Source organism: Fundulus heteroclitus, chromosome 3, assembly GCF_011125445.2.
Source record: "Fundulus heteroclitus isolate FHET01 chromosome 3, MU-UCD_Fhet_4.1, whole genome shotgun sequence".
Lineage (NCBI taxonomy): Eukaryota > Metazoa > Chordata > Actinopteri > Cyprinodontiformes > Fundulidae > Fundulus > Fundulus heteroclitus.
Window position 1 is genome coordinate 35,785,875 of NC_046363.1, and position 17,175 is coordinate 35,803,049.

Here is a 17,175-nt window from a genome sequence, read left to right on the forward strand (position 1 = left end):
AAGGGAGATGGATCAGAAAAAGAGAGAGAGCGGGTAACGACGGATGGATAAATGGAGGAAAAGTTAATATTCGAGCTGTGGAGCTACCAAACTTTCAACCAGCATTTCCTCCATGTTAATCGCTGTAATAAAACACTTCTTCACATTGGAGCTATCGGTCATTTTGCACTCCTGTTGTTTCAAGGAGCTATTATCCATTTATTGAAGAACCAGACCGTGCTGTTTCTAAGTAGGAGTTCATACAGAGACGACGGATCATCGGCATCATGAAATGTCTTCACACTTAGTTATTATTTTTAGGGTTCGTTCACGCTCAAGATCAAAACCCATTTACAGTTCGGAAAAAACATTGTTCTTGAAAAGTGACACGTTTTATAGCACTAAACGTTCTTATTTTGCTGTCCACTAGCATTCTGTATGGTTGAAGATTAAATTATATTCAATGTTTACACAATGATATGCTGATGAGTTATTGAGAATTGAGCTGCTGCACCATAGTAACCACCTGGTATAGCCTTATTTTAGTACCTTTGCTGCAGCGTTTGTGTGTGTCCACAGGTCTTTCGGCCTTTAATAAAGCTTTCAGAAAGTGAAATGCAGCTCAGTAAGGTTTAGATCAAGGGATTGACCCTGGGCACTGCAGGATACTCCTCTCTTTTACCATCGAAATCTTCTGGTTTGCTTTTGCAATATGTTTTGGGTCACTGGCTATCTGTTCTGTGAAGCTTCTTCTAATCACCCTTTTTGAATTTGACTGGATCCGAGCAGATAGTATATTCACTGTATATATGGTACATTTTAAAATTCAGACGGCTGAGTCTCTTTCTTTTATCACATCATCAGTAAACACTAAGCCATCAGACTTTCTTCATTTTGGATGCTTTTGTTCATAAATATTTCAAGGCTCCTCTGTCATTTTTCCCCTGCCTGTCATTTTGGTTACAGCTGATCTCAATTTTGTCTGGCCAGGAAAAAAACATCTATATTTTCATATATATATATATATATATATATATATATATATATATATATATATATATATATATATATATATATATTATGGAAATCAGCTTTTTTTTTTCTCCGTGCTGATAACGTTGCCTTGCAAAAGTATTTCTATAGTATTTTTATACGCTTTGTTATGTCACAACCTCAAACTTCAACATACTTCATTGGGATTTAGTGTGATAGACCCACGATGTAGCTCTGTTGTTTGGAAGGAAACATATACACACCTGTTACCATTTTTTACAAATAAAAATCTAAAAAGCGTGGCATGCATTTGTATTTAGTCCCTCTGAGTAAATACCTTTTTGTAACAAATTCTACTGCAATTATACCTTCCAGTAATTCAGAATGATTCTTTGCTGTCCCTGACTCCAATTCAAGAACAGGAAAAATTTGAACAGACAGTTGATGTGAAGGAAGCAGTATTGAAGAGTGAACCATATACTGTTCTTGTTGCTTAGAATAGCCCACGACATAGATTTCAGAAATTATTCACCTTTCTTCTTTGGAGACCCTTTTGATTTTTCGGTTCTAACATGGGTTAAATCCCATTTTCTGCAGAAATCATCATGTTCCTTTCATTTGAAAAAAAAAAAACAATGTTTAGTTTATCGTTTAGAATATAAAAGTAGAAATAATTAAAGGTTGTTTCTGCATTTTCTTATCTTAAAATCAAAATTTTGTGGCCCATGAATACTTTCAACTTTCAAATTTCAGCCTGCATAGGCAAAAAAAAGGTTTGTAACCTCTGATCCACATGCCCGATTTGAGCTCTTCCTGTATGTTTGGGGTTGTTCTTCTGCTGGATGAAGAAATGCTACTCCCGTCTCAAGTCGGTTAAAGCCTCTGAGAGGGTTTTTTTTCCTCAAAGTTGCGATGTGTTTAGGTCCATCCCCCTTCCCAGTAAGGCCCAGTTCCCACAACATGATGCTGCCATCACCATGTTTCACTATTGAAATGTTGTGTTCAGGGAAATGTACAGATTAAGTATTAGAGTAAAGAAGGGCAACACACACCAGCGTCATACTTTTAGGATTATTCTTTTTTAAACCATGTGTGACTTTTCCTTCCACTTTACAGCTTGGTTTTGTTTTGGTCTATTACATAAATTCCAATAAAATACATTGACATTTCTCATTGAACTGTGGCAAAATAGATGACTCTGACCAGTTTTGGCAGGAGCTGTAAGTAATTGAACAATCTGAACCTTTAGCAGCTGTAAGTATTTAAATTAAAGTAACACTTAGTTTGTAAGTTTACTTGAATTTGGCATAAAGCGCAACAGTTTTTGCAATCCATTTTTATAAATAGAGTGCAGATCTCTCTTTTTGCAGTATACATCAGGCTGTACTGAAACCAAAACACCACTAAGCTCCTGCTGCAGTCCATGGTCATCTCCTGCCTTGACTACTGCAACGACCAAGTTTCTCTTTCTTTGCCGTGAAACCGCCGGGGGTGGTCCAGAACTCGTCTTTTAGGTCTTCTAACGGCCTAGAAGAGCACGCGTCACTCCTCCGTTTGTTGAGCTCCACTGGGCACCCTCAGCCTCCTATTTCCCATTCACGGCCCGCATGTTATCCCACAAAGTACTTATTGGATCAGTTCCTGTGTACTTGAGTGCTCTCGCAGATACATGTCACGACTCGGTCACTCCGCTCCTCAAAGGATCGTCGGGTAGCCGTACCCTCACCATGCTTAGGAACCATTCAGACTCTTTTCATGGGTCGTTCTAAGATGGTGGACTGACCTAACCAGTGCAATCAGAACAGGAACATCTCTCTCTCTCCGTTTAAGAAACTCTTGAAGAAACCACCTCTTCAGAGAGCCTCTCCTCCCCTGGCACCCACCCTGCAGTTCCTTGCCCCTTCGACTTCCTCAACCCTTCTGTTACAACCTCATTATCTTCTCTTTATCCCTGTACTGTTTTTTTTTCTACAATGTCGCCTCTGACTGAGCCTGCCTAGTGGTCTTCCTTCTAATTCACTTATTGTTGGCTTTGATATTTACTGCATTCTTACTTCCTCCTTTGTAAGTCACTCTGGATAAAAGCATCTGCCAAATGCACAAACCCAAACAGACATGTCTGTAGGATATTCCATTAAAAGTGTATGTTATTTGCACATAATCTGACAAGCTCACTAGAACACAAAGGCTCAGACCAAACTAATATTTCTCTCTCTCCCACTCTCTCTCTGACTCTGACTCTTGAAGGCAGACGGCTTCATTCCTAACCCTTTACCATTTCGTCCTTTCCTTCTGAAAGATCCAAGAGCTGTATTTCAGGCTGTTACCTTGATTTAACTCATTTTCTCTCTTTATTTCTATTACTTTCTATTAAAGGCGCACTTGACACAATAACACGGCTGAGATCTAACTTTCTAAAGCCTTGAGCCTATTCAGTCAAGAAAAACTATTTTTTTCACTCACGTTTCTCTTTACTCAGCTTGTGTGTCTGACGCTCGACGTGATACAAATTCCTTTAAAATATTGTTTGGTTAACTGAGTTGACAGAGATTGTACTACTATAATTTTTATGAAAGCTTACAGCACAGGTGAGATGCACCAATTATACTTTTTTTTAAGCACAATGTCTGACCTTTATGGAGCCTTGGACATTCTGTTAAAGCAATGGTACGGCAAGTTTATATTTGTGCAGCACATTTCAGTAACAAGGCAGTTCAAAGTGCTGTACATGAACAGAACATAAGAAAAGAAAACATACAGAGGAAAGTGCAGAGGAATAGTCAAGAGTATGTTGGACTACGAACTTAATCTAATGACGTTTCAGTGAACTACAACAGTTTGAATTGAACATTAACATTAAAAGGCAACTCTAGATAAATGGGATTTTAACCTTGATTTAAAGCAAATTAGGATTTCAGCACGTCTGCAGTCTTCTGGGAGTTTGTTCCAGATAAGTGGAGCATATGAACTAAATGCTGCTTCTCCATGTTTGGTTCTGGTTCTGGGTATGCAGAGTAGACTTGAGCCAGAAGACCTTAGTGGTCTGGAGGGTTGATACGCTGACAGCAAGTCTGTGATGTAGTTAGGTGATAATACCGGTACCAGTATGCTGGTACCGAATGTGTTCGTTTGGATTTATATCCTAGAACCACATTAAACAATTGCACTCATTTAAGTAAATACAATTTTGTCCACTGACAATGAAATGTTCAGAGTAAGAAAAAAAATACATTTATGTGTTTGCAGATTTCTATGTGTGAAACAGGAAATCTATAGATAATAACCTCAACTTCAAAGGGCAGAATTATTTTTACCAACTAGTTTTTCATGCATAAATTATATTCAGGTATAAAACAGGTCTCTCTTAGAAATGTGAAATCGTGTCCCAATAAGACTAGTTGTATAAATCAGGGTTTAATGAGAATAAAAATAATTGTTTTCACAACTGAAATTTCCAAAGGTAACATTTATTTTTTTATAGATACAAGTTTTCAGTTTGACTTCATGGAATATATTTCTATAATTGCCATGCTTTGAATATGAAAGCTACAAAAACGACAGATGGTTGGATGGTTAATAGACTTTTATAAAATTAGATATGAAATAAAGGTTATATCTATCCTTCCATTGGCTGTACCAGCTTATCTGTGTAGGGTTGCTGGAAAAAGTTTACAAACACAAATCATTTTTCAATGTTCAAGTATCTTTCTGTTTACTAGTCTATATTGGAAAATATTCAAATTCTATCATTTATAACTCCCACTGTTCAATAACCCTGTTGTACAAATAATACCTGGCTGAAACAGTATATCTACTTTACGATATCCCCTGACCATTTTCGTCTTTTTTGCACACCTTTAAACACAGAAAAGCGCCATAACACAGGAAATCCTTTTTTTTGTTTCTAAAATATTGGTGAGAAAAAAAGTTTTGATTTACTGTTGGATGTGTTAGACTGTTAAATCTTTTATTAATTTTATTATAACTATACAGTGTGTTTTAATGAGGCTTCCAGTCGTGAACAATCATTAATTATTCAAATGAGGAGCAGAGCCTTCTGATGTGTATAATTACACACACTCTAAAGTGTGAGAAGAGTCGCACTGTAAGCAGCTCTGCGCTAAAACAGCATTTTACTCTTTCATTAAAACGAAGACAAAATGATCATGAAACTGACTTTTTAAGTTGTCTGAAGCAATTTTATAAGTTGTTAGCCCTGTTAACGACATCAGCGCTAATGACTGTAACAGTGTGTATTTGCCTAGCCTAACTCACACCCTCTTCTGACAAACCTTTTAGTTGCTTTCTGCACCTCTTCTTGCTCATAAAGAAATTGGTACAGTTTGCCCTCAAATTAAAAACAAAAATCCAAAAGCTTAACTTGCAGGGCTTTAAAAAAGTAATCCACCCCCCTGTATTTACTCATGTATTTTCAAACCTGTGAACCGCAAACTTAAATGCATTTTCCTGGGATTTGATTTGATGCAGAATTTCAATTGGATGGAAAATAATATGTAGATTTCTACATTTCTTACAAATCCCAAAAAAGAGTGCTAAGCATATGGATCCAGCCCCTTGAATCTGACGCCCCTAATCAATCCAATCATTTGTCTAAAAGCCTATTCTTGTGTTAGAATTTCCCACTAAGGTCTACTGTAGACCCTGAATCCAATTAAGCACTTTAGTCAAAGCATGAAAATGTATATTCATAATAAGGTACTAACAGTATAAACATATTCAGAATGTGCAGAGAAGCCATTTTGCCATTTTGCAGAGAAGAATGGACAAAAAGTTTTGCCTCAAGATGTACAAAGCTGGTTGAGTCACAACCTGAAACAGTTTGCAGCTCCAAATGGAGCGAGATGTGTTTCCACACACGATTGTCTCTTAGTTTGAATGTATGTGCATGCCACACTTTTCAGACTTTTATTTGTATTGTTTTACAGTTACCAGTAACATTGTATAACATTGTGCAAACTGTTGTCATGTTAATATAGTCAGAGTCTTAGTCCTGCTTGATAATTAGCATTAAACAGTTATAGAAGAGCAGTATTAAGTATATTGAGAAGTATTTAAAATTATCAGAACTTCATGTCAGCTATGATCTCTTTTCACTTTCTTGTCTGAAACCCCCTTTCATCCAGATTCATCTTCCCTGTCAGCATACACCTGTTTTATCATTCTGTCTATCCCGTCTGTCTTCTCTTTTACTTCTCTGACTTTTGTTTTAATCTGATACTTTTTTTTATAACTCCATTGCTGTCAAAGTCACAATGCATCGAAGCTCAGTTAAAGTTTGCAAAGGCCGTCAAAATTCAAAAAGACAGACGTGAACTTTACTTCTCTTGGCGGATTTTGTACCTTTATGCCTCTGTCTTCTCTTCCCTCCATTCCTCTCCTCCTGTTTTCTCTCCCCGCCGTCTTCCTCCTACGGCCTTGAGCTAAATGAACTGTGACACTAAAGGTTAGAAGCAGATCCCACCAGATATAGGAGGCACTCTTTAATTAAGACGCTATCTTTCCACCGTTCCCCTCATTTCTGTTCATCAGAACCCACGGTCGCCATCTCCCAGGCTTCGATTAAGCTAACTTTCATTTGCTTGGCAGCAATAATTGAAAACTCAGCTTGATAAAAGTAATATTGTATTCTGCCTAAACAAGCACAAACTCCCGGTACGTGACCGTGTCAAGTCCCGTTAGCTGGCCCCAGCTTTTTCTCCTCCCCCTTCTGTCTCTCCTCCCTCCCCGCCACTCATCTTGCTCGGCGTTCTTGTTGTCCTCTTTCATGTCTGCTTTCCTTCAAACATATAGACACACAGACCCACATCAATCATATTTCTATTGCCTCTTTTTCTTTTCTTCTCTCACACTTTCACTGTGATATCCCACTCCCCCACCCAACGTCTGCTCCAGTTAAAATCTCAATTGGTTTATGCATATTCCCTCTTTTATCCTTTGCTCCCTCTCCTTCCCTTTCCGCTGCCTTTCTTTTGGTCGCAGGCACACAAAACATTTAGTTGATTCGCTATCTGAATACAAACGGTGCTGCTGCTCATAATTGCCGTGAAATGTAGATGCAAATTGCTTTCTCTTCTCATGGCCCTTTTTCATTCTGTCCTCCACTCATCTTCCCCTCTGTGGGTGCCTGTTGAAGCTCTGAAAAACTCATTCATCTGTTACTAACTTATACCTCTGTGTTGGCGTACTTTTTCTGCCCCCCCCCCCCCAACCCCCACCCCACCCCCCCTTTGAGCTCCTGGCTAACAATCTCTTCCCCGCTGCCTTCTCCTTTCAATACATTTCTATATCTGCTGGGGGAAATTTGTGTTTTTGCTGCTAACTTCCACATTCGCCTCCCCTCCCTCCCGTCTAATCTCTCATCCTTTTTTTCTAGGTACTGTGTCGCAGCAGGACAATGGCAAGACATTCAGCGTGTACAACACCATCACCATCCCGGTGGAGAGGAAAGACAACGGGGCGGCACTGAACTGCGAGGCTCAGCACCCCGCGTTGAATGGCCAGAAGAGGGTTCGGCATCATCGGCTGGATGTATATTGTAAGTCCCCCCCCCCCCCCCCCCCAAACCCATTCCCCTATTTCTTACAACCTGTCGAGCAAATGAAAAGTGTATAATGTTCATTTCTAATTGTTTCAAAACTGCTCACTGTTCCATCTGTGCTGCTGTCACCTAAATTAATATGTTAACGCGATTCATTATATTGTTTTCCCTGCTAAAATTGTCAAAGTAAGACCCTTATTTTTATTCATTTTTTAAAACAATGAATTTCAATTCACTGAGTTTCATTCTAGACCAGATTTTCTGATCCACGCAGAGCGGCCCAGTGTGAGACCCGCTCCTGTTGAAGCATAATGCGTGTTGTGCAGAAACAGACCTGTAGCCAAGTCAGGGTCCTGGCCTGTGGTTTTAAAAGCTTAGCAACATCCACAGAAAAAAAGGAAATTCTTGGGTCAGGTAAGTATTTACAATGATCTGAGGGCTGCTTAGGGAGGGATTGATCCCAGCAGCCTTATTTGCAGAAGGTAGTAAAATCTAATGCCATCTTAGAGGAGGAAGTACATTAAAATACTGAGAGTAGTTTTAATTCATTACATTCGATATTCTTTTAGGAGACCAAGATAAGATAGAAAGACAAGAGTGTTTCAAAGAGTCGGTAATCAGGGTTTAATATTCCAACCCAGTTTTTTTTTTTAAATCATATGTTGTGGCTTTATTCATCACTAATGTTACGTTTGCACTAATACCAAAAATGCAATACCAAAGTAAGTCTCTTACTGTTTTCTTTTCAGTGGAAAATTATCCCATTCAGCTTTGATTGATGTTACATTCTCTATTTTAACCAAAGGTAATCAAATGCTATCTAGATTCATTAAAAAAAAAAAAAAAAAAGGAAAATAGTCATTTAATTTATCACCCTCTCACAGTGCTCTGAATGTTAATTTTAGCACTATTAGCGGCTTACAGTTAGTGGCCAGTATCATCACAGCAAATTAATTTAATTAAATGTGATATTCACTAAGCTTACTGTAAGATACAGACAGGAATTTTGGTTTCAGGACATTCTTAGTACGATTGTAATGGTACGTCTGGCACATGAGATGATACCATACACTTTATTGGGTTGAAAAGACGAAAATGAGTTTTGATTTTGGCAACATTTTGGGGAAAACTAGTAATTTTGATTTTACAATCACATTAACGGTTTCATAAAATATTTTAAAGATTAGTTTATAATTAATGTAGAAAATTGCAGTCTAGTTTTGACAAGTTCAGGTGTTATGCATGTCTAAGCAATAGAATAGTGTAAAATGCTGCCTGAAGCTGTTTTTTCCTAAGTGTTGTCATATAGCCAAAAGAGAGGCAGAAGAACTACTAAGTTCCTATTGTTAATTAATTCATTTCCATTATTAAACTTAGTGACAATTATGCTTAAAGACATAGACCGACTTCCCTTTGAAAAGAAATATTGTGATACATTTACATGGCAAAATCTTGTGTCACAACCCTAATGCTCATTGTTTGTAAAAAAAAAAGTCAAATCAGTTTTTTAGCCTACTCCATCATACAGCCGTGCAACAACTGAAAAGCTACTTATAATCTGCTTTCAAAATAAGAGTCCCAAGCAAAGGTATATGGTGTCAAGCTAAAAGTACATACATTAAATGGTGTATATCGTTCATTTGGCCTTTAAATACATTTTGTTGTGTACCTGGAGTCTCTAGGAGTGCAGAATTTTTTTTATTTAGTCTCCCCAGCTGCTGCGTAGATGTTTTTATAAGTCGTATTTTTCAAGCTGTTCAGTTTTCTCTAATTTCTAGTACATTTTTTGAAAAATTACAACTTAGTATTTGCTGCGGAAGTGCTAAACAAGGTCATGAACTTCCGGAGTACCGATTTCAGGAATCCACCGTTTCAATTTTTTCCGCAGCAATTTTGTAGTCCTAGCTCACGGATGCTAAAGCTACAAGTGGAAAACTACAAATGTTTATTGTTGGGTGTATTGACAATTCTTTACACCGTCTCCCAGCGTACTACAAAAATAGCCGAATGGGGTGGGCTGGAATATTCTGTGACCTAGAGGTGGTAAGGATGCAAGGAGCCTATTTGCATTAAAAGAAACTGCCCCAAAACAAGTTGCTCTCAGATACACCTCAGAGCAGGGTAAAAGAGAGGCTGTGGGGCGACAATAAGGAGGAATTCAGACAAAAGCATTGCAGTTCCACCTTGTTTTTGTACTGAATTCACCATCTCTGCCAGTTAATAAAGGAGACGTACCATGCTTTCTAATGCCTGCCATCCTTTTCACGTTTAAATCATTGAGTTGTGGTCTACAGAAAGTGGAACTGCAATGCTTTTTTTTCTTGACTCTTCAGATTTATACTGTATAGATTCAATATTTCACTCAGACTTGAGTGGGCCTTGACTATAGAGTCATGAGTGAAAGCAAGCAAGTCGGTACTTCACACACCGCAGCTGAGAGAGGTGAGGTACATATTCAGTTATTCAAAGGTTGTGTTGGGTTTATTTGCCAAAGTCGTTGATGGATTGTGATCTATGAAATACCCATAACAATCTGTTCTTTTTAGCTGTAACGGTATAAATGTCCAATAAACTGAAGCTTGTATTTAATGACTTTAAGTCATTTAGTGGCAAAATAAACTTCACAAACAACCAACATATTTTCCTACAATTATAATAGCATTATTAATAAAGTCACTTTCAGGCCTGCAAAATAAAGGCATTTCATCTTCTGTGCTTTCTGAAATTTGTTTTCAAAACAATGCCCCTTACACTTTATTTTGTCCATCATTGTATACTTTGAAACATCTTAAATTTTTTTAGTAGACACAGATTGCAAACTCAATATCCAAAAAAAATATATAAAAAATAATATATATTCAATTAAATTTTACTTATATGGTGCCAATTCATGAAACATGTCATCTCAAGGCACTTTCCAAAGTCAAATTCAATCAGATTATATAGATTGGTCAAGAAATTTCCTATCTAAGGAAACCCAGTTGATTGCATCAAAGTCTTGACAAGCAGCATTCACTCCTCCTGAAGAAGCGTAGAGCCACAGGGACAGTCGTCTGCATTGTTGATGGCTTTGCAGCAGTTCCTCATACCGAGCAAGCATGAAGCGACAGCGGAAAGAAAAACTCTCCTTTAACAGGAACGAAAACCTCCAGCAGAATATGAACGGTCTCTGCCTTGACCGACTGGGGGTTAGAGAAGACAGAGCAGAAACACATCAAGACAGACAAAAAACACAGAAGCACACATTGATCCAGTAATCTGTTCTACATTAGATGGTATTAGCAGATAATCTGTCTTCCCTGGATGATGTCACAGCTAACAGAACGCCAGACCAGGTGTACCTACTATGAAGAAAAAAAGAGAGAGAACAAAAAGTTAAAAGCTGAAATGACGACAAGCATTGCAGATTGGAGAACAGTAGAACTCAGTAGAGTGAAAAATACACCCTGATGTCCTTCAGTAGCCTAAGCTTATAGCAGCTTATATCGACCCTGGGTCTTTCTACATGGAGTTTGCATGTTCTACCTGTGCATGCGTGGGTTCTCTCCAGGTACTCCGGCTTCCTCCCACAGTCCAAAAACATGACTGTTAGGTTAATTGGCCTCTCTGAATTCTCCTTAGGTGTGAGTGTGTGTGTGAATGGTTGTTTGTCCTGTCGGTCTCTCTGTGTTGCCCTGCGATTGACTGGCGACCTGTCCAGGGTGTACCCCTCCTCTCGCCGATTGACAGCTGGACATATGCACCAGCACACCTCGCAACCCCACAAGGGATAAGCATGCCAGAAAGTGTATGTATGTATATATTTACAACATTAAACTAAACATTAAATAAAAAACTAACAGACTTAAAAACAACTTCTTTCCAAAAGCTGTAAGGGCTGTCAACCCCTGCTCGGACCTTTGTGGTCTGTTACATGTTACAAACACTCTACTGGTAATTCCTATTTGCACACTGTAATTTCTCAGGGAATGTCTGATCACACAGTTCTGTAAATGACGGCTTAAAATTATAGCACGGTATTTACTGCGGGCGTGAGTTTCACTGAGGGAACGTTGAGTGATTAATTCATGTAACGACACCGTAGTTCATATTGTTCACAAAGGGACTGATATCTAACTTTTTTGACTCAGATACAAATCTTATCTGACCTTAAAAACTATTTGCATGCTTTAAGCTTCTAAGGAAGCATATTGATCAGTCCAATCAACTGATTTAATTTATTTTAAAAAAACGAGTATGTCTTGTTGTGTCAGTGTGTTATATGTTATCTGTGTGCATTCTGAGCTGATATCTGTCTCAAAAAAATACATAGTCACAATAAAGATTCTTGATTGATTCTTCTTATTAAATATGTTTATGCTAAATTTTTCTGTGCTACTTCTCACTTTTTTCTTTATATGCACATTTTTTATTATTGCATAAAGGAATTATTTAATTTCTTTCAGTTCAGTTGGACTGCACTTAAATTACACCATTATTTTCCATTTGTCTGTTTGCCAAACAGCTTCCCCATAGCTGCATAGTTGATGCACGCTATTAATGCACTTCATTCAACACCTATAAACTATGAGAATACACCCTAGCACATTTCACCTCCATTTGCTGATTGAATGCTACTAGCAAACCAATATCCTGTTTCACAGTTTCTTCTCTCCTCCTATCATCATCCCTGGCAGTTCAGTGGGACTCTTATCCAGCAATATGTCCGTAATTCTGCAAAGTCAAACATTCCACAGGCATGCATAAATATTTACTGTTGGCGATATGATTCATACTCAGCAAGTGATTCTGCATCAGCCTTTGAGAACAGTTAATTTGCCACATGTATATAGCTGTTTGCTGATAGATCAGAATGATTAATATTTATCAGTCTCCACATTCTGCATGCTGGTGCCTTCTACAGTCGCAGACCTGGCAATAATGTCCCCGTCGTCTGTGTGGATTTGGCTTCCCCTTGCTGTGTTATTGAAGTAAAGGCGCTACAGCAGCTGGTGGAGGGGTGGACTGCTTATGATAACAGGTGTCACAATCGTAGGATTGTGGGCTCGTTGCCTTGGAAACAGATGTTAAAGACTCTTCTTCCTGCCACTTTATCACTTTTCCCTTGGTCCTCATTTTTGTTCTTGTCCCCCTCTATTTGCCTTTGTCTTTTGTAATGCCTTTTTGTTCCAACTGGACTGTTGCTGTATTATGACCTGTTTTGAATAGATTTCACCATTGTACTCACAAGCTGACATACTCTCACTTTTTATCTGTTTCTCCACAGTTGCTCCCACCGTGCGAATTGTTCCTCCCACAGGGATTTTGCGTGAGGGAGACTCACTCAGCCTCACCTGCTCTATCACTGGGAATCCTTTGTAAGTGCCTCTGTTTGTTTTGGACAATGCAGTTTTCTAGAAGTCTGTTCCAGGACTTCACCTTCAGGTTATTTGCTTTGCTTCACACTTGATGTAATTGGACAAAGTGTGTAACGGTCGCTTGACGCATTTCTTTAAAGATTTAAGCCAAATCGCAGCTATCCTTCACTTCACCTCCTAAAGCACTGGAAAAGGGTGCTTTGACAAGGCGCAAAAAGCAACCTGTGAAAAAGAGTTTTACTTGAACTTGTTTATGAAATAAGCTTTTGAGAGAACATGGGGGAAAGTTGGAAGGGTCAGTTCTTAAAAAAATAAAAATCACAATATGCAAAAAGCCAGATGAAGACCCTTCTCTGCGGTGCAGTTTTACCAGCTATGAGATGGCATTGCCAATAGAAATTCCCCCCATTGATAAAATTCCTTGTGCCCGTTACCTTAAAGGAATAGTTTTGGTCAATCGTCTGAAGTCCATCATGTGTGACTGAGCATCCTTTTCCTCAGAACACTGCTTCGCCTAAAAACTCAATTTTGGAACTAAGAACAAAGGTTGCAAGCACATGATTGGTAAACCCCGCACATCAAAATCATTGCCCTTTAAAACTTACTTCACAGAATCCAAGGGAAGCGAGGCTTCTTAATAGCCGTTAATATCCTTTATACCCCGAGTTGAACAATTTTCTGTTATTTAGGCTTTTTGTGACATTTCCACACATAGAGTAGCTTAGCACGAAAGCTGCAGAGAGCTTTAAAGCCTTAAACTTAAATCCAGGAAAATGTACGCAAACCATGCTGCTCTGTATAACAAATGTCCTCATTCTGTTTAAAGTTCCTCATTGTGATGCTGTAGATCAGGGATTCCCAAACTTTTTGTGCCTAAAGCACACCTAAGGGCAAATAAAAATCTCAGGGCACACCTATTGTGCAAAATGGCCTTTGTAACACGTGCCATCACTCATATCATGTAAAACATCTGTAAATGTATATAATTATTTTCTAATGCCAGATAAAATGAGACAAAGATAAATATATCACTCATGAAATTTATTAACTAAATATTTCAAAAATGTACTTGACAATTTATCAAACTAGGCATCATCAAAGCAGAAACACACCCATTTAAAACAGACAGGTCACAGAAATTCAGCACCTAGAACTGTCAGTGCAAAGAAGCTGCACTGTCCATGGTCCTGACCTCCAGTTTATTAATGTTTTTGAATCAGTATTGAAACATGATCTATTGTAAATATTTACACATACAAATATTTTTTGCCTAATTACACATTAGTGAGATACAAGTCCCTGTCGGAGCACACATATTTTTTAAATCCTTTGGTGGCACTGAGGAGAGGGCCACTCACAAGTCCTGTTCAACAGAGAGCCGTGACCACTTGTTGTTCTAAATGTAAATCAGAGCAGAGAATGCTAACTAACACAGGTAGGTAGTGGGGAAAAGAAGAAGTTGCTAAGAGATGCTTGGGTACTCCGATGCAGAAGCCAACCAGAACTGATCCAGTGGGAGCCCACTAAAATTGAATTTCAGCGTGCGGTCCACGCGTAGCTCGGAGCACTCCTCTCTCTCTTTCATGGTGAGCTTTTCTGTTGAGGTTTCCTGGTTGAATGGGTCTTGGATCCAGTCATAGTCCGCGATGTCAGCCACATGTGGAAAATAGCGCTCAAACCTCTCTTTTAAGGTTAGAAGGTATTTGCCATACACAGCGCACTCCCTAACTGCCTGTGGCACAGCGGATGCCAGCGGGAATATTTCCATGGAGCCCTGTTCCAAAACCTTGCACCAAAGGGTAAGTTTGTTCATTTACCCCCGAATCTTGTCTGTGGATGATGAAATGTTTTCATTCTTGCCCTGAAGTTCAGCATTTCATTTGTTGAGATGCCCAAATATGTCTGCAACGTTAGCCAGCCTGGCGCACCACCTCTCATCCACGATCTTGTCCTTATGTGGGACAGTGTATTCACGTGGAAATTGCAAAAGTTCTTCCCGAAGCTCATAAAGACGGGATAGGACTTTCTCCCGTGACAGCCAATATACCTCTGTGTGGAGGATCAGGCTTTGGTGGTCGGCTCCCATCTCGGCGCACAGCTGGGAGAAGAGGCGAGATTTCAGGGGCCTCGATTTGATGTAATTCACCATCTGCACAGCCTGATCCAGTAACTCGGCATGGTTTTGGCAACTAATGCCTCTCGGTGCAAAATGCAGTGGTTTGTCACAATATGTGGGTTCTGAGCTTTCACCTCAGCCATAAATCCTTTCACTCTTCCCGTCATGCGTGCCGCACCATCTGTGCAAACACTGACGCACTAATTTGCGGTCAGACTGTCATTGATTCTTCTTTTGAGTGTATTATCAGGCGACGGCACTTTGGACAGCTCATTTGCGGCGTCCGAACCCAGCATGACACCTGCAATTGTCTTTTTGCAAGCGGGGAGGATGAGTGTCTCCGCTATTGTGCAAGGCATCTTCTGCTTTGCAATAAGCTAGCATGTAACTAGCCTCCATTGCCTTTTCAGACACTTTCACACAATCCAACAAATGGACTAGCTGCCTCTGCTTCATGTCTCGTGCTCTATTGAAGTAGGCCAAGTTTCTCTCAACATGGAATGGATGCCTGGTTTCCAGGTGGCTCTTCAGCTTGCTTGGGACCATGTTAGCATTGGCTAACTTCTTCCAACAGAGGACGCACTCGGGCTGAGGACAGTTGACATCCCCAGTCCAACTGAAGCCATAAGAGATGTACCATATTTTCAATCGTTGTATTCATATACAGCTCAAACTGTACGACGAAACCGAAGGGTTTAAAAGTTCACAGCTCACGATATCTGTTCTTACACTGCGCGGCCCGACGCTCTGATGCTACCTGACTGCTCACACTGTACTTCCAAAAACCACACATCGGACTTAGCCCCGTAGAGAAATGGCGCTTGTCGGACTCGTCTAGAAGCTAAATTGTACAAACAGTAGAAGAAGAAAAAGACAAAAGTGTCAATGCTCACCGTTAAATATGAGGCTCACTAGAACGAAACGCGCTGCCTTGGCAATTCTACAAGTTGCTGCTCCGTAATTTGACTCCATGTCACACGTACCACCGCCATGCTTCTCTCCACCTCTATGTTTTCGTCTAAGAAGAAGAATTCCCCTGTTTGCACATGCACATGCACATGCGTGAGGTTGGGGGAACGACCCAACGTCGCGCCTAAACCTGAAACGTTTTTTTTTCTCTTTTCTTTCGGTGGTGGGTTGTCGGCAGTCTCTGCCATGGTGGTTGGTGGTTTGCTACGCACAAGAAAGTGCTCCATTTTCCCTCTTTGTTTATCTATTTTAATGTTGTCCTACGACCTTTGATGTCTCACGGTCCTATAATTTCCACCTGCGCAACGGTGCAAACAGTGAAATATGGGTCTGTCTTTGAGGATTTGTTTTTAAAATAATTGTTTTAAGTCTAGAGTTTGCATTATGAAATGAGTGCATACTAAGTACTAATATAGTACATTAAAAAAAACTATTTTTCTGTAGTTGTATACTACCATAAGATAATTACAAATGTACGGTTGTCACAAAATCCCCTGGCACACCGTTTCAGAACCAGTGCTGTAGATATTAAATGACAAAGTCCACTGAAAACATCATAATAACTCTGGCAGACTTTTGTTATGAATTTGGATGGACCCAAAAGACAACCCGAAAACAGGTCAGTGACGCTTTGATATTTTATTAAAAGAAAGGGTTGCACGGCCCTTGCTGCGTGCGGCTCACGCTCAGCGGCAGGCAGCTCCTGGAGACGAGACGACAGGTTAGTGATCAGCGGAGCCAGATAGAACTGTGGACTAGAAGCTAGATCACTAACCTGGTGGAGAGTGGGCTTGTCGGGGTTTCTTCTGGCCCCTGAGGGCGGCAGAGTCCGTGCAGGATAATCCAAGGCCGTTTGTCCAAGTCCAGTCCGGGTCCGATATCGTGAGGGCGATTGATTAGGCAGAGGTTTCCAAGGGCAAATCCGAAAGGAGGTTCCAGGTCCAGGTCCGCGTCAGAATCCAAAGAACAGACAGTTTAGGGGGATAGGCAATCTCAGGTACTCACAGGCTGATAAGGTCGGTACACGGGTGGGCAATCCAAATCCAGAGACTGACAGGCAGAACTTAGGGCGGGCAGACAGAATCCGAGAAGGGCAGAGCTGGCTCAAAAAACGGGGCAAAAACAGGTCGGGCTTCAGACTGACAGACAGGTTATTCAGAAGGCTGGAAGTTCTCACCGGGGTGGCTCGAGACGTTCTGGCA

At 39.9% G+C, this 17,175-nt stretch overlaps 1 protein-coding gene across 4 annotated transcripts in view; it reads left to right on the forward strand.

Annotated features, from left to right (window-relative positions):
• Nucleotides 1-17,175, forward strand: part of cadm4 (cell adhesion molecule 4) — a 297,768-nt gene that overhangs the window by 243,042 nt on the left and 37,551 nt on the right. For all 4 annotated transcript variants that reach the window (XM_036135284.1, XM_036135281.1, XM_036135285.1 and 1 more), the window contains exons 4-5: nt 7,367-7,528; nt 12,798-12,888. In XM_036135284.1, coding sequence (XP_035991177.1) covers nt 7,367-7,528; nt 12,798-12,888 — 253 coding nt within the window. The remainder of the gene's footprint in view (nt 1-7,366; nt 7,529-12,797; nt 12,889-17,175) is intronic.